The sequence below is a fragment of the Crinia signifera genome, chromosome 2 (assembly GCF_055691185.1).
Source record: "Crinia signifera chromosome 2, ASM5569118v1, whole genome shotgun sequence".
NCBI lineage: Eukaryota > Metazoa > Chordata > Amphibia > Anura > Myobatrachidae > Crinia > Crinia signifera.
The window spans coordinates 335,070,642-335,092,908 of record NC_139218.1 but is presented as its reverse complement, the minus strand read 5'-3'; the positions used below and the strand labels follow the sequence as shown (position 1 = coordinate 335,092,908).

Sequence of the window (22,267 nt, the reverse complement as noted above, 5' to 3'; positions counted from 1 at the left end):
AGGGGACACTGATTACTTTACATGTATTCCGCGTCCCCTCGCCACGCTTCGGGCTCGGTGGCTCACCACACTATCCAAAATAAACTCCACGCCGACGTGGATAGTGGGGGTATGAAAAGGTCGGAGGACGCGTACCGCCGCCCCTCGCGGGCTCGCTGCGCTCGCCACGCTTTGGGTTCGCGTTGATAGTGGGGGTGGCGTTGATAATGGGGGTGCATTTAACATTGTAAGCACCCATCAGGGTGCTTTTGTACAATTAAAAATCGAAATGCATCACATGGCATGCATTGCAAGCCGCTACATTGCATGTGATGCACTACGATGGAAATTGGGGTGCGCAATGATGGAACAGCATGCAAATCGGCCGGAAAACGCGGCTGCAAAATCGTATCCGATTTTTGCATGCGATTTTCGGTCGATTTCGCGGGCGCCCTGATAATACACAAGTACCGAATCTACACATCGCATGTCATACAGCATGTTGTATTCCCAAGTAAGAAATAGTACATCACAGTCCTACAACTTTAGTCCCCACACAGACCATTCAGGGGTTCTCAACCTCTGTCCTCAGGACCCCCCAACAGTACACATTTTTCCAGGTCACCACACAGAATCACAGGTGAAATAATTTGCCCCACCTGTGATCTTTTAAAAAGAGAGTCAGTGAATAATGAGTGCACGGTTTCCTGGTCATCTGGCAGGTGTACTGTTAGGGTTACTTGAGGACCAAGTTGAGAACCACTGCTGTAGTGCAACTATTAACATTTAAATTTGATTGCACATTGACTTTATATTTAATAGTTTTCCTGGGCATCATTTATTTGAGCACCATAACTTTTAAGAGGTGGTTAATTTCATTTAATATCACTTTATTCTTTTGATTATGCTTCTGCTTTGGGGTCATCATTCGTTTAGCTTAATAAATGGCATCACCCACATTTAACAGGCATGAGTGGCTCAAACCTATCCTGTGCATTGTATTAGCGGGTTCAAGTCATCACAACAGCTGCCGTACTTTATGGCAGCCAGGATTTGCACATAGGGCTGCCAACATTGCGGGGGCAAGAAGGTGCTGATTATAGCATACGGATTGTGAGGAAGATATCCATAGTCTACTCTGTTAAGCAGTGACCGCAGCACAAAAGGATCCTCTCCTCTGATGAGTGTGCAGTTTCTAGTTATGGAGAAATTTCCCTTCACACTAAAACAATTAGATGGGGCAAAATAAACACACCAATTTGATTTTTCCCCAAGAAGTTAGGCCAACCATTTTTTAACACGTGGGAACAATTATCTTTTGCTCCCACACAAGATTATCTTTCCAACCTCAAATCGATATGATGTTTGGCCAGCATTAGTGTCAGGTGGGCTTGTTACCGCACCTTTATTCCTATCAGGCTTGCACATATTAAAACCACATTGGAGGAATAGAGATTAAAATAGGAAAAACTGATAAAAATTAAGTTCCTTAATGTGCGTACCTGAGTAAAGGTGATTGGTTTATCTTTGGCAATGTAATCTGCATACTTGCAGGCAAACATTCCGCAATCACTTCCATTCATTTGTTGGGGAATTTCCTAAAAGTTTAAAAGATTGAAAATTAAAAAGGGCTATATAAAATGAATAAATTCGCTCTAGATTTCTTTTCCTTAGGCATACCTGGCATCTCTTGCTGCTTAGGCTCCATCCATTAGTATCAAAAGGGAATCCCTTTTTGTCTTGGCTCTCTTGTTTTAAGTACTGCCTAGAAAAGAAAAAAGGAAAATGATATTTGAGAGAAGGGCATGGACAGATGAACACTCACATTGCAGCACAGTTTTCCCTTGTTTGAACAAAATACTTACAAATGGTGGTGTAGAATATACCTATATTATATACAGATTTTGACTGAGGTTTATTCAATGCGGGTGGCGAGGTGGGTTTGTACAGCAAGGCCGTATTCAATGTTTTGCAAAAATCCTCACCGTCCTCCCCTTCAAAACGGCAAACTTCGCTGCAAATGCAGCAAGCCCGCTTTCCTTTTTGAAGGGGAGGCCATTGACTACTCTGACAGCGAGCTATCAGTACTACTCACCGTATAGCTTGCAGTCAGGGGCTTGCCGCCCACATTGAATATACCTTTTTGTGTTAATAAAAAAAAAAAAAAAAAGTAGAAATGCTGTCAAAAAGGCTACAGGTGGCCATGTTTTGTCATATTTTGAAGGGAACTATATACTGCTTCCTCCATTACACTAATGCCTAAAGAGTTTCCCAGACCATAACCAGATAAATTAACCTAGTTCCAAAAAGGCTTTCTACTGTCCAGGTTTTATAGGACATCCATGAAGGAGTTCAGAATGTGAAGCTTCATAAGCAACCCTTCTTATAGTGGGTTGTCTAGTGCCATAGTCTCGAAGGACATACATCAAGTTGCACTTTGTAGGGCCACTCCCTCCCCCCCCCTTAATTGGTCTTGAGTTCTGCTAGGCATTGGGGTTATGGTCATTTTGTTTTGTGCAGAAGGTTAGCTCAAATGCAAATAACTACATCTGCTTTACGATGTCTCCAGCCTGAAGAGTCGTGATGATGCAAGAAGGTTCCATGCTTTCATGTGATGGCTCAATATTCCCAACCCACCATACACATGTGATTGAGTCATCAGAACACATGACCCGTTTCCAAGCATTTACTGTAGAATTCTTGTGTCCCTGTACATTTCACACAGTTTGCAGCAGATCGCAATGGTGTATGGACAGGCCTTCTGCTACTTTAGTTCTTACAATGTAATGCAGTGTTCCTTGAGTCTGATTCAGATTGTTCATAATGTGTTCTGTTCTAATACAGCAACCAGAAGCCATCTACTACCACATGCCTTGCACTCACAGTTTTTGCTGGTCCACTATGAAAAAAAAGCAGCAGTTTTCCCATCCCACCATTATAGTCCATCAGATGGCATTGTTTACCCATGATTTCAGGAGTAATACACTAAAAACATACAGTACATTCACCTTTCTGTTCTTGTACAGAGTCAGACATTCAACACCAATACTCTGGTGAATAACTACTTTGCATAAAATCACATTGTGGTCATCATACTTTGGGCCACTCAACATAAAATCAGAAAAAATAATAAATATTATGGTAAGGATCTTCCCTCTAATGCTGTGTGTACATGGTACAATTTGACATTCGATTTTGACTGTATAGTCAAAATCGCATATACATCGTATGTAGAACATGGTTTTAAGCTTTCTATCCTGATTCCATGCCGATGCTCGCTCACGTTCAGCTGAAACCAAAAAGCCAAATAGACAGTGCAGCAATGACTATATAGTGCAGATTGAATGTAGATAGCATGAATTGTACGTATATAGTACAGAGAGTTAGCAAAGATTGCATACCAATTGAATCCATAAGCCTTACGGGGCCCATACATGGTGTGACAGGGCACTGCAATGAGATGCGTGCTCCCACGCACATCACAAAGTCTGTGCAGCCCGTGCTTGTAGTACTAGATTGCATCGTACCTAGTACAAAAAGCATGCTTCTGTAGCACATTGTAATGCTATGCAATCTAGTACTAAAAGCACAGAGTTCATTGCACCATGTATGGGCACCTTAAGGGCCAGGATAAAATAGAACACGCAGAAGACTGACCTATATGAATAAATCATTGGACTTGAACTGATTTTAGAAAAACATTGTTGCATCACATAAAAAAGGGAAAATGGTGGAAGGCAGCATTCTAAAATGGGAGGGACTGTGGGACAGATTTGTTAGTCCCTCTTCTAAACCTCAGCTAGAAAGTTACCAGGGACGACAAAGTCATTTCTTTGAGAAAAGTCTAGAGATTATAAATGTGCAGTGTCTAAATTAGCAATAGTTTATCTATATAAAATTCTCTCATGATACATTTTAAGCATCTTCGTACATCTTAAATTACTCATTTAGCCCGAATACATTAAAAAGAGCCTTAATAACATGGTTATATAAACAATTGTTTGAGCTACTTACAATAATAATCTGCACGCTTCATTGTTATGTCCACCCATGGAGTCATAGTATGTTATTGACTTTTTCCTAAAATCTACTACCTGTAAAATATATTAAGATTACTGAGCACAATTTTCTTTCATGAATACAAAATAATGAGCTACATAATTAGTCAGCTGTAACACCCATTCACATACAGCAAAACCTCATACTGCTTCTTTCTGGCAAAGCAAAGATACTAGGAGTGGTTATAGGAACCATAAAAATAATTGTACAGTGGGAAATTATAGATGGATAGCGGGAGCTGGGCTATGACACGCTGGTCAGGTGTAGTTGTGTGTGTGTGTGTGTGTGTGTGTGTGTGTGTGTGTGTGTGTGTGTTCGCTGGACCCCTCCCCAAGAGAGCAGTCTATATACACCAGCTGAGTCTTCTCACCTGTATTACCAGCAGCCCCCAGACTGACCCCTCCTCCTCCCAGTCAACTCACTGCTTACCTAATTCAGGATCTCCATGTCTCGAAGTGCCTTAAGCTGTGTACACACGGTACACTTATTGCTGGCAATATGGTCGCTGAGCGACCATATTGCCAGCGACTGGAGTGTGCACCAGCGATAAATCGCCGGGTGCACGCTCCCGGTTTCAGCCCTTGAATGGTCGCTGGTCGGAGGGGCATTCTCCACAGCGACTACCACTGCCTCTTCTCCCGGCAGTGTGACATTTTCATCTGCGACCATCTCTGGTCGCAGATGAAAAAACGGGACACTGAGCAATATATTGCCAGCGATCATATTGCCCCATGTGTACACACCTTTAGATCTGAGCCCTGCAAGACCATCTGATGGTTCCTGCCTCAGTGGGTAATGATGCTACTTGTTGCAGAGTTCAGGGATGGCAAGTACCCCGGGGTTGTAGCATAGAATATGGAAGGGGGGGGGGGGGGGGGTTGTTGCAATGTAAGCAGTATATGGTGGAGGGAGATGCCCTGTATATAGGGGGAACTGCATGGAGGAGTAAGTGTGTTACAGGGGCAGTATATGGTGAGGGTTGCAGAATATGGAAGAGAATGGGAGTGCACTGTATGTATTGTCAAAATGTGGTAGGTGTGTGTATGTCAGTGGCGGCACCACATAGGTGAGGAACACTGTATATACTTTAGAATGTAAAATTTCACAAGCAGGGCCCTCTTTCCTCATGTGCTTTCCCGTCTCTTACTTAAACCATCATTGATGGTACCAAATCCTGTGGATTCCTGCTGATGAGGCCAAGTTTATGTACCCTGTACCTGTTCGATTGTATTCAACTGCAACTCACTGTTTTGCTTATTAGTTTACATACTCTGTAAATGGGCGCTGCGGATCCCTTGCGGAGCAATATACATAAAAAAATAAACACACCCCCCCATCTTAAAGTCTAGCATGTGCCCATGTGGAATAAGCATATTGATATCCTTACAAAAAAAAATAAGGATCAAATATGGTTTGAGGTAACGTGTTTAAAAAAGGGGCAGACTAGATGGGCCAAGTGGTTCTTATCTGCCTTCAAATTCTATGTTTCTATGTTTACTATTTTAACACCTACATCACAGCAGCCATAACATATGGGTTATACCAAAGCAAGAACGCCCTTCTAGAACAGAATTCGCAGAAATTACTACAAGTAAAAACCACACCCTGCTGCCCACCATGAAAGGTCTACTGAAACCAAAAATAAAAACCGTGCCACTGCCCTTGCACAATAGAATGCACATGTATTATTTTAGGCATTACACTTCTAATCCTGCACAAGAATATCCTCAGACTCATCTCAACAAAGCATCTTTTTTATGGAACATGTCCTGGACGCTGTTCTACAAGGAGGCCAAAAGAAACAAGAAAAAAGAACACAGAAATTTTCTTTACAGAACCTAGATAAGCAATTGCTCCTATATAGGAGTATTGTTTTGATAACTAATCATTCATCAATCCACCTGAGAAACACCCAGCAAAATTGCAGAATGGAACATGTTTTGCTACATCTAACAAAACCAAAAAATCTGTATACATATATACACACACACACACACACACACACACACACACACACACACACACACACGTCAGAAGGACTTCAAAATTAAAATGAATCAGGAGGATTTACTTTAAATTTTATACCTAGAAAATCTTGTTCTAATCTAATCAAGTTGGCAAATAAATTATAGAAGAATAAGCAATAAATAAAAAAATTCCTCACTTACAGCTAGGCACCAGTGTACTCCAAGATGAACTGGTACCAATAAAATGTCCACAGCAAACACATCCACTTTCTTTGTCCATCGTTTCAATGCCTGATACCCAGCAGATTTTAACTTCGGGAAAAAAAATGTGTTGAATGCGTGGACTTTTGGCAAGCCCTTCCGTTTACTTCGTTCCATCAAAAGGTTCATGTAGAAATTTATTATCTGTTTCACAAAAGACACAGCATGAAGACCACTTAACAAAACATGCAAAAATCTCCCGCCAGAGCAGTATTTTAAAGTACATAGGAGCAGATATTAAGCCTTAAAAAGAAATAAATGCAAGGGTGATAAAGAGTAATACATTTCCAACCAATCAGCTCCTAACTTATGTTATAGGCCAGTGGTCAGGGAACTCTGCCCTCATTACCCTACGCAGTGCATGTTTTGCAGGTCTCCTCACAGAATCACAAGTGAAATAATTAACTCCACCTGCGGACCTTATAATGTGTCTGAGTAATTAGTACACCTGTGCACCTGCTGGGTTACCAGCAAAACATGCACTGTGTGAGGTAATGAGGACCGAGTTCCCTGACCACTGTTATAGGCTGTGTTTGAAAAAGGTCAGTTAGGAGCTGCTTGGCTGGACATTTATGGCTATTTATAACCCTTGTATTTATCTTTTTAAGGTTTAGGGGCAGATTTATTAAGCTTGGAGAAGAGATAAACTGGAGATAAAGCGGAGAAAAGGTAAAAGGAGGTAAAGCACAGCCAATCAGCTGTGTTAGAAAAAGACAGTTGGGAGTTGATTGGCTGGTGCTTTATCTCCTTTTACCTTTTCTCCGCTTTATCTCCAGTTTATCTCTTCTCCAAGCTTAATAAATCTGCCCCTAAATAACTATGCCCCTTAATATGTAAAATAATACCCCATTTACACCAGCCTTATTTCCCGGGTTGTCCCCGGGAATGATCCGGGTGTAGTGCTGGTGTGAAACTGTTTCGGTCCAAAATTACAGGAGCCGTGCGCTGACATTTTAACCCTGCTATTTACCAGGGTTGCTCCGGAGATCTTCTCGGGGTACTGGTCAGTATGGAGCAATGTGAACTGGTAACCTGGGTTGCGCAACCAGGGTCCCGTTCAAAGTATGGAGGCAGCGCTGTCAGATCAAAGCGTTGCCCCCTCCCCCGCCCTGTGTGACATCACTAATGCTGGCCACACATCAGACCAACTTTCAACCAACCGTCCAACTAGTGGTTGGATGGAATAAAAATCTTGTACTGGATGGGAGCAAATGTAATTTGTAATTCAGTAATTTGCACTGAAAATATGGAAATAAGTAATGCAGTTGTATCTGTTTGATTTAAATAATTTCACTGAATGTTTTTGTCCATTATTCCTGGGTTTGTGAGCAAATTGCTCTTTGTCATTTGCTCCCAACCAACTAGTAGTATGTAAGTTGGTCTGATGCGCGGCCAGCATAACCTGGCAATAAGCCGGTTTTGAGTCAGAGCTTTCAGACAGCAAATTCCGGGTCGCTCCTGGAATGGACCCCTGTCCTAATCCCGGGTGTGACCACAGCATTTACGGTCTGAAAGGGGTATTAGCAGTTCAGAGAGCTTGCTTTAAACAAACGTGTGTGAAACTGTCCACTTTAAAGGCTTCTGGCAAAACACAGGTAGTTTAAGATTTTTTTTTCCTATCCAGAAAACATCTAAAATGTCATTATAGTTAATAATATCCACATGGCTTTGTTTCTCATTACATATTTTATACGTTTATTAAAATATTCATTACTTACCTCATCATTAAGCCAGTTTAGACTATTGAGAGTCATGATATCTTTCCTAGTAATTGTTAAGCGGAAACCTTCACTTAAAACTTGATCTTGGCTCCCACCGAAAAGAGCAAACTTAATCTGCTTTTCCATTTCCTTAAGAACAAACATTGAATACAAAACAATATATTTTCAAAATATAAAAAGAGTTCCATAGAAAAGCAAAGAAGGTTATTCAATATGGGATTCAGACTGTCAGAACGTCCCGACTGGTGAATTCCTGGGCCGTTTTCATTTAATCCGACAGTCACTTGACAGTCGGAATTCAATGTTTCAGCTGTCAAGCATTAGAAAGTGTATGGATCGGTGAAAACAGCCACGGATGGTCTACAAACGGCCCTGAATGTGACAATCTGACAAAACAGATCCAATTAATAAAAAATAAAAACAGATCTGACACTCTTCAATGCTCTCCTTAAAGGTGGAATTGAATAGGTGAGTGAGGTTGAATACAACCCTAAATGTATTTAAAATTACGGTACTTGTGTAATATCTGGACGCCCGATGTGTTTGATTGTATGCCTTAACTTAAGGCTGTATGCGATTTTCGGGAAAATCGCATCGCATGCAACCAAATCGCATGCGATTCGATTTTCCATTGGATTCAATGTGAAATGGTCCCTGTTCATACCCCCACTATCCAAGTGGGCATGGAGTTGATTTTAGATAGTGTGGCGAACGCAGCGAGCCACTGAGCCCGAAGCGTGGCAAACGGACGCCGATTACTTAACATGTATTCCGCGTGCGCTCGGTGGCTCGCTGCGCTCTCCACGCTATATAAAATCAACTCCATGCCCACTTGGAAAGTGGGGGTATGAACAGGGACCATTTAACATTGAATCCAATGGAAAATCGCATCGCATGCGATTTAGTTGCATGCAATGCAATTTTTCCGACACGATCAAAAAAAAAATTGGGCGCCCAGATATTACACAAGTATCAAAATTACTATGCAGTTTGCTTATGGAAGTGATTTTTCTACCTGGAATATGTCAAACAAATCACCTGCGTTAGCTCAGGAAATTCTTGTTCCTGGACAGAGGCATCTGGCTGTCTTGGTGGTAGTCTAATGGGTATTTCCTTTTCAAGTGGCACACGCAAATTTAAATCCACATTATCTTGAGTAGATGGCTGGTGTAGTCTCTACATGTTAAGATAAAAAAATAAAAAACAAAACACAACAGGCACACAATTTCAAATTTCATGACTTTACAAAGACAGGAAGCAAAGTGTTTCGTAAATCTTTAAAATATTCATGGATCAAACAAAAACGCGTACTAATATGATACATGTGAACTCACTGGTACACCATTGAGGTAAGTATTGCGAAAAATGCAAAAGGCTTAGTAGAATATTCAATTAAAGAAAAGTTGTTGTTTTTTACCAGAAAAAAACATCATGCCTGTTTCCGTGGGTAACCAGACTCGCAATTCTCACGCAATCCAATTGAAAATTGGATGTCCCATCCATAAAACACCAGAATAAGGACATAAAATATAATGTATTGGCCTAAATAAGCCAATTGCAACCTTCCAAATCCTGAAATAATTAACAGAAAATAACATTGCTTTTTTGAGTTTGCACCGGTTCTTAAGATGTGAGATAGAAACACAGCTTTTTTTTCCTATAGAAATTACAGCAGTTTAAAGTCTGACGTCTAATTAAATACAAACATCCTGCGGATGCATGAGATTTCAATTGCTGCAAAGTTTTCAAATGAAAATGCCCCTTCGGTCTACCTTTATGGACATTTAAATTCAACAAATATAATATCTATTATATGACTAAATTTACTAGATTTAAGCTTGAAAGTCACTTGTCTTTAGTGCACAGCAGGGAACAAACATAGAATTTGACGGCAGATCAGAACCACTTGGTCCATCTAGTCTGCCCCTTTTTTAAACATGTTACCTCAAACCATATTTGAGCCTTATTTCTTTGTAAGGATATCAATATGCCTATCCTAAGCATGTTTAAATTGTACTACTGTATTTATCTCTACCACCTCAGATGAGAGGCTATTCCACTTATCTACTACTCTTTCTGTGAAGCAATTCTTCCTCAAATTTCCCCTAAATCTACATCCCTCTAGTTTCAGCGCATGTCCTCGTGTTCTGTTGCCCCTCTTCCTGTGAAGAAGGTCTCCCACCTGTACCTTGTTAAAACCCTTCATATATTTGAAAGTTTCTATCATGTCCCCCCTTTCCCTTCTCTAAATTATACATATTCAGATATTTTAGTCTTTCCTGGTACGTTTTGTGATGTAGGCCATGCACCATTTTAGTTGCCCTTCTTTGTACGGTCTCTAATGTATTTATATCCTTCTGGAGATATGGCCTCCAGAACTAAACACAGTACTCTAGATGAGGATGTACCAATGACCTATACAGTGGCATTATTACTTCTTTCTTTCTACTGCCGATACCTCTCCCTATGCAACCAAGGCATCTGACTTGCCTTCTTCATTGCTTTGTTACATTGCCTACCTGCCTTTAAGTCCCCTGAAATAGTGACACCTAGATCCCTCTCTTTCTCAGTAGTTTCCATTAAAGTGTGCTTTATACTATATTTAGTCTTTGGATTTTTGAGACCCAACTGCATGATTTTGCATTTTTTGGGGCATTAAACTGTAGTTGCCATGCTCTTGACCATTCCTTTAATCTACCTAGATCATCAATCATTTGTTTTACCCCTCCTGGTGTGTCTACCCTGTTGAATACCTTTGTGTCATCTGCAAAAAGGCACATTTTACCCTCAATTCAATTTGCAATATCACCAATAAAGATATTAAAACACATTGGTCCAAGTACAGATTCCTGGGGAACTCCACTTGTCACCTTTCCCTCCTTTGTACTCAGTTTACTACAACTCTGTTTTCTGTCCTGCAAACAAGATTTTATCCATTCAACTATCTTAGAATCCAATCCCAAGCTTTCAAGTTTATTTAACAGTCTTTGATGTGGGACAGTGTCAAAAGCCTTACTAAAGTCTAGATAAGCTACATCTACAGCCCCACCTTGATCTATTACTTTAGTCACCCAGTCAAAAAAGTCAGTAAGATTTGTTTGACATGATCTTCCCCCAGTAAACCCATGCGGTTTCAGATCCTGTAAATTGCTGGTTTTGAGATATTCTACAACTCTTTGTTTTAATAGTATTTCCATCAGTTTCCCTACTACTGATGTAAGGCTCACTGGTTGATAGTTGCTTACATCTTCCTTGCTTCCACTTTTGTGCAGTGGGACTACATTCGCTGTTTTTCAGTCCTCTGGAATTACTCCAGTAGTTAGTGACTGGTTGAATAATTCTGTTATTGGTTTTACCAGCTCCCCTTTAAGCTCTTTTAGTATCCTTGGATGTATCCCATCTGGCCCCATTGATTTATCCACTTTCAGTTTTGAGAGTTCTGTGAGGACTTTCTCCTCTGTAAATGTATTGGTTTCTCCCTCAATTTTCTGACTATACTTGCAACTTAACTGTGGCCCCTTCCCCTCTTTCAGCAGTGAATACTGAGCAGAAATATTAATTAAAGGCATCGGTATTACTGCACATGCACAATTGTGGACTCTTAGTGTCCAACCAGCCACTATAGGGGTGATCTCAAATATAAAAACTATCCCTCCCCAGGGAAGGAAGCAAAGTAATTGTATCTTTTGAACAGAGGACATCTAGATATGACATGAACGACTAAAATATTCATTTGCACATGTTCAGTAAGTTACTTTAAATTGCTAATTTTATTAAAAATAAATAAAAATATATGCATTAACAGATTTCATGAAAACAGACAGCTATTCATTTGTAGTATAATAAAATAAGCCATTTGTTTTTGTTAAGATCACCTGATTTTGAAACTTTAATGCAAGTGCTGTTTGTTCTTCTATCTTTCGCCTTCTTTCTCTTGCCCTTGAGTCATAGAGGCTGGTGCTAACAAAACATAAATAATACTCTACATAAACAAGCAAAGGATTAGATTTGAATACACACATTTAAAAACACACTTTCATGGGATAAGTGTCACGCTGTGTACACACGGTGAGATTTAACATTCGATTTTGACTATATAGTAAAAAAAAAAACTTCGCATGCAGATCTCACAGGTTTTTTTACCTTTCGATCCCAATGCGCGCTCCCGTGATAGCACAAATCTAAACCCAGATAGACAGGGCAGCAATGACTATATAGTGCAAATCTAATGCTGATTGTATGAATTATATGTTAAAAGTACAGAAATAGCAAAGATTGTATAGCACTCGAAGTCAAATAGCAGGGGAATCTCACCGTGTGTACACACCATCAGATCAACTTCTAAATTAATGTGCAAATAGAAATCAGCCCTACAGTAACGGAGCAATAGCATTGAAACTTTGACCTGCCATCTGAATGGTCACCAGGTACTTGTAAAGGTTATAACAAATATATAGAAATTACTTACAGTTCTTTTATCCAGAGTTCTGCCTTGAAGAATGGCGCGCTAATTAAATGTAAAAACAAAATTATGTATGATTTAGGGTTTGCCATATATTTCCACTTACAGATACTTAAAGAGTTTCAGATAATTACACTCTTGCTCAGTGTAACTTAAGTGACCAGCTTGCAAGAAAAGAATAACCACGCTGCTTTTTCTCAACCCATTATTCCTACCAAGGAGACAAAAGGCTATGCCAATATTCCTGTAATAATAATAATAATAATAATAATAATAATAATAATAAGTATCGCTAAAGTATTCATTTTCCTGATTATATCATCACGGAACTGCCAATAAGTACCTAGAAGAGTCCGTAGAGTTTAATACAAATAGAACACTTCAGGTTTTAAAGCTCTTTAACTATTCAGTGCTTAAAGAAGGTCTGTCAATGAATCAGTTACCCCATACATTTGGGACTGGTCACTGCATGATATAATGAACAGCCTGCATGGCTTATATTGCTGGAATGTAACAAAAAACACCTTTTAAATAAGGAGGTCTACAAGAAGTTATTTTTGTTGCATTTAAATAGGTCCGCATACACAGGTCGAGGCACAAGTCGGACCCATTTTCCCTTGAGCTCCCTGGGAGGGATCCGTCCAATTTGGCCCCTGATGTGCCCTTTCTGCATCAGACCTGCCAAAACGGGATACTGCAAATTCCCACTAGATCAGTTCTTTTTAGTTTTCTGCACTGAATATATTGAAAATTACCTGGGAGGTTTTTCTTTGGGAACAGAGTCAACTACAATGATGGAATCCAAATCTAGATACAAACAAGAAAATAGTTAACTTTATTTGAACACACAGCTTTATTTGTACAACAACCACTAGCAGTCTAAAGGGGCATACAGGCGTTTTTGGGGCATTTTCTAAGTGATCTAACTAGATCGCTTAGAAAATGCCCCTACATCAATCAGTGTGTGTGAGGGCCATAGCGATGCGCGATTAAGATCCATAGCCCGGCAATTAAGATACAGCATGCTGGATAAATCTACTTTAATTGCCGGTCAGGGCCAGTGTTCCCACTGGAGAATACTGGCCCTAACAGATTGCTCAGCACAAATTGCTGTGCAGTGCTGAGCTGTCTACATTGCCCAGCAACATCTTCCCATGTGTAGGCCCCTTCACACATCCACCTGTTTTTTTTATGCGATATTTTAATTTGAAGCAAACACTAATCACAGAGCATTTTACTAAAACCCATACACTATAAGGCAGTTTTAATACAAAATGAGTCTACAATATTAATATAGTTTCAGTAAGGTTTGACTGTACAAAAAAAAGGGACAGTTGAGGGACATGCAGGGACATTGAGTAATGGTATTATAGAAGGAAAAAAAGTTAACCCAGCTTTGGGCACAGATAGACCAGTAATTGTAATCTAACCTCAAAAATCTGGTCAGAGGGCGATTTAATAGGTTTTTCTTACCTTTAGATGGCTCTTGACTTATATGCTTAAGGTCAGTGTGGAGCTGGCGTTTGCTGGAGTCTCTCCTTTCACAGAAAGGTTTAAAAGGAGTTTTATCACACCACTGCAGTACCGTAGTATCTTTAGGTGTAACCAAACTAAATGGTGGCTGGTATGCAGGTTCTGTATCCAGAGTACAAAACTCTGGAGAACTCAGACTTGAAGCAACTGGTTGGTCAAAATTACTATTTGAGCTAAGGCTCCGAGATCTGAAATGGACAAAAAGTGAAGGATAACGTATGGGCGCTTATTGTCTTTTGGGAGATGAAATGGAAGTGAAATAATCATGCAAGGTCACTTACAGTTGTGGGGGAAGGGGTGCAGTGGACTTTGTAGATAAAAAAGTTTTTCCTGTGACAACTTGAAGTAATTGTCTATAGATTTCTTTCTCTTCCTCCCGTATTGTCTGCAAGTGTATTACAGAGTAAAAAAATATTTAAAAAACTGAAAGGGAACATGTGATATTTTGAACACAGAGCAAGGTTTCACACACCACACCAGGATCGCATTTTGCATCACAATCTAAAGACCATCTGAAATGTTTTGAAGGACATTTTGTTAATCTCTTACTGCTAAGCATCAAGCCAAACTATTTTTTCACATTACCACACTCTAAGAATAACTCTGAATGTAAGCACCTCATTGTAGTGGGTGCCGGACGGCTTCCCGACAGTCGGGACCCCAACTGTCAAAATGCCGACAGCCGGGTGCCCGACGGACACCCGCTATTTTCCCTCGTGGGGGTCCACGACCCCCTTAGAGGGAGAATAGAATAGGTGGCTCACGTAGCGACCCACCGTGCCCGCAGCGTGGCGAGCCCGCAAGGGGCTTTTTTGCGCTCGCCATGCTGTCTGACTCCGGGCAGTCGGGATCCCGACTATCGGAGTCCCATACCACAACCATTGTAGTGACCAATCCATAATATACTACAATATATGAACAGTCTCAATTCTAACTGCAATGATCAGACAATCCCTGAACATTGCATTTGAGACCAATCCGCATTATAGTGCAATTTCATGAGTTGCGTGCAGTAATTGACAACACTGCCCTTTTCTCCCACCATACTGACAATTCATGGGGTGGGCAAGGGGGCAGGCTTGGCTCTCTCAAGCATGAGAGAGGTGCCAAGACCCAAGCAAAGGAGTGACAAATCAGAAACCTCCTGCACCACTGATTTTTTTTTTTCCGGTCACTGTAGGTTTGGCATGGCTGGCGCAACAGTACACTGCTGCTGGCTGGGCTGCGCGAACCGTGACAGGCAGGAGTCTGCATGTGGAGGGGTCCTTGAACAGGGTATAGCACTCAGGCTCTGTGGGGGAAGCTGCCTGGGAGGGCACGCAGCAGGACTGCAGGAGTTGGGCAGCATGTGTGTAGAATTGTTTGCCCTGCTGATAACATTGGGGGTCATCTCCCCCCCCCCCTCCAACACCAGTGCTCACCTCTATAGGGACACCACCGTGACCCAATAAAAAAATTATTAGTACTTCCCTTCCTTTGAGTTTGAGTGTGATTTCTTAGTGTTTCCTGATCGTTTAACTCTGTCGGTAGACTCCGAAACGTATTTTCCAAATGTGTATATAAAAATATTAATAATGCCTGATATACAGACCAGTATTGTCTTGTCTGGATCAAGCTTTACCGTTCATATTGTCAGCCACCTCAGGAACCTGCCACGCTCCAGCACCTTTTTTTACGTTTTATTCTGTATTGTATTTTTATTAATAAATACATTGTTTTTGATCAAGAACCTGGAAAAGATACCTTGATACGAGTCTACACCGCCATCACATCGTGAGTACGGGTACGATACCCACTGGTTTTGAAAGATACCTTTATATGAGTTATAATGCTTGATATTATGTAAGTGAGGTATGCATTGACTTCAAACCTCACAAACATAATACAAAAAGAATAAGACAACTACAGATACACAAGTGTTTTCTTTCTTTATTTTTATATACACATTTGGAAAATACGTTTCGGAGTCTACCGACAGAGTTAAAACGATCAGGAAACACTAAGAAATCACACTCAAACTCAAAGGAAGGGAAGTACTAATAATTTTTTATTAGGTCACGGTGGTGTCCCTATAGAGGTAGCGCTATACTGTGGTGTATCACCCCCCTTTCTTCTTAACTTCCATGTTTGGGCCTTAAAGGTTAGACCCTGTTGATACACTACCAGCTGCAACCCTGTGAGCGCCTGAGAAAAATCCCGAACCCCAAATCAGTGCTCACCTGCCCACCGATCATTCCCCTGCGCTGCTGCTCACACCCCGCTGCTGGAATCACTCCACTGACCCCCCCCGTCATCTTGCTGTCATCTCCCTGCACTGTGGTGCCATCCATAGCAGGCGCCTGGAGCTCGAGCTTCACCGACACCAACCTCACTACTCCTCTGATCCCTGAAGTCTCTGTTTGGTCAGAGGCTTTAGCAGCTATGTGCCAGGTAGATCGCAATCGACCTTTTGGCCATCCCGGATCTACACTGTTCCTCTCCCTCAATCCAATCTCTACATAGATCTGACTCCAGCTTCAAGGGCCTTGCTTTCTCCTCTTAAACACCACTTACTTTTTGATTCTTTCAGACTCATGGATCCCTCAGCCAGGGATTATACTTTCTATTCCTCAGCACATAACACATAGTCTAGTATCGATATGATTCTGCTGAGTAGAGAGCCATCACTTCAAGTTACCTTAGCTGTTATACATCCCATGATTTGTTTGGATCATAACCCCATTACTGCTAATCTTACTTTGATTGCTTTGCGCCCTCGCTCAGCCTGCAGATTTGCGGTCAGGCAAAACGCAAACGGACCTGGGTCACGGCTGTCGAGAGGGATTGACAGCCATGATCCGGGGATTGCATAACCCCCCCTTTGTCTACTTATGTGTACGCTAACCTGGCTCTACCTACTTGAATAAAGAGTTAAGGGGGAGAAAAAAAAAAGTAGAGAAGAGTCATGTGAGCGATGCTGGCATTTTTTAGCAGATATTTTGCATACCTCTCACAGCAACATCGGCACTCAAAGGGTCAAGAGCAAGTTTGTGACAATTTACTTTTAAACAGATTACTGATCACATATGTAAGTTAACTTTTCGGATGAGTGAGAGAATGGCACTCACTGGCAATACTGCACATAAAGGTTGACTTACAACTTCTACTGTACCAGACTGCCGTCTTTGTGTTTTTTTTGGACTCCGGCGACCAGCACTGCTCCATGAGGATGGCCACACAGAATTCTTAATAGGATAGGACGACTTTTCAAAGGCTGAACTTTGAGTATGGTTCGGCCTTCCAGGCACTGTATTAGAGGTTCCGCTGTAGAAAAAAAAAAAAAGTACAATTTACCATGATAAAGGTTAGCTAGTCCAGTAGAACACAGATTTATTTATTTTTTACTCCCTGATATATCCCTTTCTAAGATTTTGTAGTGGACACTGGGGTACAGACTGGTAATTAGTAGATCCTGCCACTTTAAAATCCTTAAACATTGAATTTGGCTCCTCCCCTTATATTCCTTTGGCTTGCGGCTAAATCCACTTCTGTTTTGTTTTTTTTCCCCCATCATGCACTGGGTCCACGTATACCTGGAAGGGGAACTATAATTCGAGGCGAGCGAACCCGTGAGGGTACAATCCCACTGAAATTACACAACATCTACTTTAAATTACAGATAAAATAAAAACCACCAAGGGCATCGAACAACTTCTGCCCTCAACTAACATCACGGTCACAAAAAAGAAGTGGATCTAGACACAATCTATTCCTTTGGCCTCAGGTCAGGATTTACCAAGTCGAGATAGAGAGTGGAGACTATGGAAAAAAAGGAGGCGAAAAAAAACCCCCAAATGGTCTGAAGTCCAAAACAAGTACAAACTGCAGACAATCAACATGCAGAAGGAAGGAACAGTGCTGGTAAGGCATCCAATAGCCCATATGACACCAGAAAAGGGGATTTAGGCGAGTTATTCAATTAGTGCCTATTTTTTTAGGGCAAATTTTGTTTTGCCTTATAATGAAAGTGCCGTTTGTACACCTAACCAAAACATCCAGTACGTGCAAAATACAATCCTCAGGTGAAATTGTAGCGATACCACTTGGTGCATGGTTCATACATTTGCCAAATTCTATTGCTTTTCTGAATCGGGTTTTAGCCATAGAGTTCTGTAGGTTTCTCAGCATCTTCCCATATGGGAGGTGAAATTTGGGACATCCCCAGTTGAACTCCAGTAGTGTCCCCTTAGTGGACAAAGGAGAAAACAGGATTGTGATATTTACTAATTTAGGGGGTATTCAATTAGTCTTTTTTTGTCACTATTGTATTCTTGCCTCAGGTTGGTGGTCCAAGACCAATGCAAATATTTTTTTTTTTGGAAATTGTAATTAGGTAAAACCAGTGCAGTTCATAAACTGTGGGTGAACAGAAGTGAATCCAGTGCAAACCTAAGGTTGACATAAACACGTCGAGAAATATTTAAAAAAAAAAAAAAAGGGAGAATCACAGCACCCTTAAGTATCAGAATATTTTTCACAGCACCCCTAGGCCAAAAGTTGGTTACTAATTTCACGAAAAAATATTAAGTTGGGATTTAAATGTTTTCCTTAGGTCCAGTTATATGTTGAGAAACATGATTCACTTCTGTTTACAAACATATTCTTAATTGGAAGCCACAAGCACTGATTTTGCCTATTTCATTGGCCATCAATAATTTGAATTGGTTCTGGACCACCAACCTGGAGGCACCCCTGCAAATGCTCCGAGGCACCCTAGGGAGCCTAGGCTCACAGTTTGGGAACCACTGCTCTAGGGTGCCATGATTCAACCTAGTGGTTGAAAAAAAGAATGACAAACTGACTGCTATAATGCATACCTTAATTTACGCGTTTCCGTGAAAGTATTTTTGACTTGACGTTGCGTCTGAGGGAACATAAACTGTGCTGGGAGAATAGTAGAATGACCGTTGCCATTTTGCTTTGCTTTAATGTTGTTAATGGGCTGTGTGATGCTTGTGCTGTCAGAAGAAGCCATAGACTGCCCTGCTTTCGACAATTCTAGGAGTGCATAACAAAAATATGTTTAGTCAGAAGACATTAGGAGATCACAAGTCAAAGTAACTTTATTTACAGAAAACCCAATACCTTAAGCAATGTAATCTTTCCAGCTAAAATAGGAATATGCTTAGGTTTTCTGGATTTATCCATGTAAAACATATATTCCAGATGTACTGTACACAATAATTAAGTAATATCCTATAGGTTAGCTATAAAATGTAGGGCTCGAATCAGAGTTGATAGCAGATAATCATTTGATTTGCAAATTAAATAACCACGCATGCGTACATATTTTAGCATGCATGCGCGAGGTCAAGCAGTGACTAATCGCAATACCCGTTTGACTGACAAGAAGTCGCCATTTGGGGTTGGGAACCGGCCATTTTAAAGGGAGGTCAGGCATTTTAAGGGAGGGCCTGTGACGACCGTGCCGGCTTAGACCAGCCTACTTCAGCCACAGATCGTCAGGGAAAGACTTATGCTGTGTACACACGGGGGAGATATATTGCTAGCAATATATTGCTTGCAATATATTGCTGAGCAATATATTGCTCAGTGTCTCCTTTTCAACAAGCGACCAGAGATGGTCGCTGTTGAAAAGGAACCTCTGCTGGGGGTGCCGCAGAGGTAATTAGCTGGTCGCAGGAGCAAGCTCCTGCGACCAGCGATTACAATGGGGCAGAAAATGGGAGCGTGCACCCGGCGATTTATCGCCGGGGCACACTCCCAATCACTGGCAATATGGTCGCCTGCGACCATATTCCCAGCGATTAAAGCCCATATCTCCCCCGTGTGTACACAGCATTACTCACATCTGAACAGACAGGGAAAATCATTCAATGGTTTTTAAATTGCGTATGGACAGCGAATAATGATCCCCTTGCAGATTTGCATGAGTTGGAATTTCCTTTCTGTCTGGCCAGTGGCAATCTACTTGCAGTCACCAGCAACTTGCAGATAAGAAATCAGGTCTGATTGAGGGTTCACAATCAAGAAACTAGTATACTCTGCTTGGCGAGTGTTCACTCACCTTTGCCCCAACTTGCGCTTTGGACTACCTCACCTTAGTAGCTTTTGGCTTAAACCAGGGGCTCTCAAATAAGTTTGCTCTAAGACTCAATTAGACAATTAAAATTATAACAGGACCCCAGCAAGTTACCAGATAATTGCCCTTATTCTGTTTAACTCAAAAATGCAAATTCCTTCTCAAAGCGACAAAACAATGTGCACTGCAGGGGGGCAGATGTAACATGTGCAGAGATTTCGATTTGGGTGGATAAAAAAAAAAAAAAAAAAAAAAAAACACACAACTTAAGTTTTCTTAGCCAAGCTCCTAATATACACAGACCAAGAAAGGTTTTCTGAAATATAAATGTAAAGACATGTGCAACATGGAACATAATGGTCCTGCCTAAATCTTCTAAAATCCACAATACTCTCTTTTGTCTTGCTAATGTTGAGGGCCAGGTTATCACCATTACACCAGGTAGCCAAATGCTGTATCTCTTTCCGGTCTCATCATTATTGCTAATGAGTCCAACAACTGTTGTATAACACTAGTCAACAGTGAAAACGCTTCCGAAAAAAAAAAAAAAAATTTTTAGTTTATTCGAGCATGGGAAATACAAATATGGCATTTAAAATGCTGAGTTTGCTCTATGTTCTGAGATATAACCATATTTCATTAAATGCTAGAGAATTTGAGGGATTTTCGAAAAATACTAGGGATTTTTATATTTAAATAAATTGTAGGTTGGCAATCCTTAGTGCAGGTATCCTGAGTTATTGTCAGTCATATTTTGTTACTCAATAGGATCCGATACGATTTCCCGGCGGTCGGAATCCCGACACTGGAATCCCGACCGCCGAAATCCCGACAAGGGGGGGGGGGGACATGGATCGCCCCCCCTTGCGGGCTCGCTGCGCTCGCCACGCAGCGGGCCCGGTGCCTCGCTACGCTCGGCACGCTATTTTATTCTACCTCTATGGGTGTCGTGGACACCCACGGAGGGAGAAAGTTTCGGGATTACGGCGGTCGGGATTCCAGTGTCGGGATTCCGACCGCCGGCAAATCAACTGCATCCCACTCAATATATATGTTACTCAAAATTAAATTTTCTCGATTCTCATCTGGACTTTTCCTCCGAATTGTGGTGCAGTAAGTGATGAGCATGGTGAGAGATTCCACCAAGATATTTCAACTATGGAACGAAGATATCAGGGTAAATGGGACGTTTCCATGTTTGCAGACTACTGTTGGACGGTGACAAGAGATGCTCCAAGACAAGAGTACAAACGACAAGCAAAATGAAGGCGCACTCATAAATAGGTCATCATACAAATAGCAAGGCTTGTTACCTTATTTTCTGCTAATTTACCTGTACATAGATTGAATTAAAACAATTGCTACTTCTGTTGTGTAGAGATATCATATTAATATAATATTGTTTTTTACTACAGGAGTACATGTATCACAACTAGTGTATCTAAAAAACTAGAGCTAATAAACAAAAGGTCATATTCGGTTTTCCTGACCCAAATTTTGTAAAAAAGTACGGATTCTTACCCGTTAATACGCTTTCCTCTACTCCACCATGGCAGCTGCACTATGGGTTCTTCCCCTCATTAGGTAGATCTGGAAAGGAAAAAAAGACACAACACTGCCCCTATATAAGGACCGCCCCTACAGAGGCTCAGTGTCTTGATTATCAGCGAATATGCACTTATATAACTTAAATTAACATCTTATATTGCATCATATATCCCAAGGGAGGGAATAATGCTGCCATGGTGGAGTAGAGGAAAGCGTATTAACGGGTAAGAATCCGTACTTTCCTCTACCTCCCCATGGCAGCTGCACTATGGGTGATACCATAGCAGTGTAAAAGAAAAAGAACAATTTTGGGTGGGGCCGAATAAGGGAATAATACCTGATGCTGAAGTAGGTTATAGTCACCTACATGTAGGTCCCCTACCTTTCTCCCCATATTTGGGAGTTTTCTAAGTTTGTCCTTATAATACTGCGCTTAATATCTTCCTGCCTAGTTTTGCGTCACTGGAGGACTCGATATCCAAACTGTAGTGTTTGGCAAATGTGTGGGCTGATGCCCAGCAGGCTGCTTTACAAAGTTCTTCTAGGGAAGCTGCTCCCTTCCTGGCCCAGGAAGATCCTATGGCTCTAGTGGAGTGAGCTTTTAAGCTTTGTGGTACTTCCTTGTTGTTTAGTTTGTAAGCTTCCCCTATACATG

General features: G+C 41.1%; 1 protein-coding gene across 2 annotated transcripts in view; it reads right to left on the bottom strand.

Moving 5' to 3' along the window:
* SENP1 (SUMO specific peptidase 1) overlaps nucleotides 1-22,267 on the bottom strand; it is a 40,862-nt gene that overhangs the window by 2,501 nt on the left and 16,094 nt on the right. For both annotated transcript variants that reach the window (XM_083169491.1, XM_083169492.1), the window contains exons 5-17: nucleotides 18,839-19,019; nucleotides 17,120-17,285; nucleotides 14,264-14,367; nucleotides 13,923-14,170; nucleotides 13,205-13,256; nucleotides 12,456-12,494; nucleotides 11,863-11,947; nucleotides 9,026-9,163; nucleotides 7,985-8,116; nucleotides 6,207-6,410; nucleotides 3,994-4,073; nucleotides 1,660-1,744; nucleotides 1,482-1,577 (exon numbers count right to left, since the gene is read on the bottom strand). In XM_083169491.1, coding sequence (XP_083025617.1) covers nucleotides 1,482-1,577; nucleotides 1,660-1,744; nucleotides 3,994-4,073; nucleotides 6,207-6,410; nucleotides 7,985-8,116; nucleotides 9,026-9,163; nucleotides 11,863-11,947; nucleotides 12,456-12,494; nucleotides 13,205-13,256; nucleotides 13,923-14,170; nucleotides 14,264-14,367; nucleotides 17,120-17,285; nucleotides 18,839-19,019 — 1,610 coding nt within the window. The remainder of the gene's footprint in view (nucleotides 1-1,481; nucleotides 1,578-1,659; nucleotides 1,745-3,993; nucleotides 4,074-6,206; nucleotides 6,411-7,984; nucleotides 8,117-9,025; nucleotides 9,164-11,862; nucleotides 11,948-12,455; nucleotides 12,495-13,204; nucleotides 13,257-13,922; nucleotides 14,171-14,263; nucleotides 14,368-17,119; nucleotides 17,286-18,838; nucleotides 19,020-22,267) is intronic.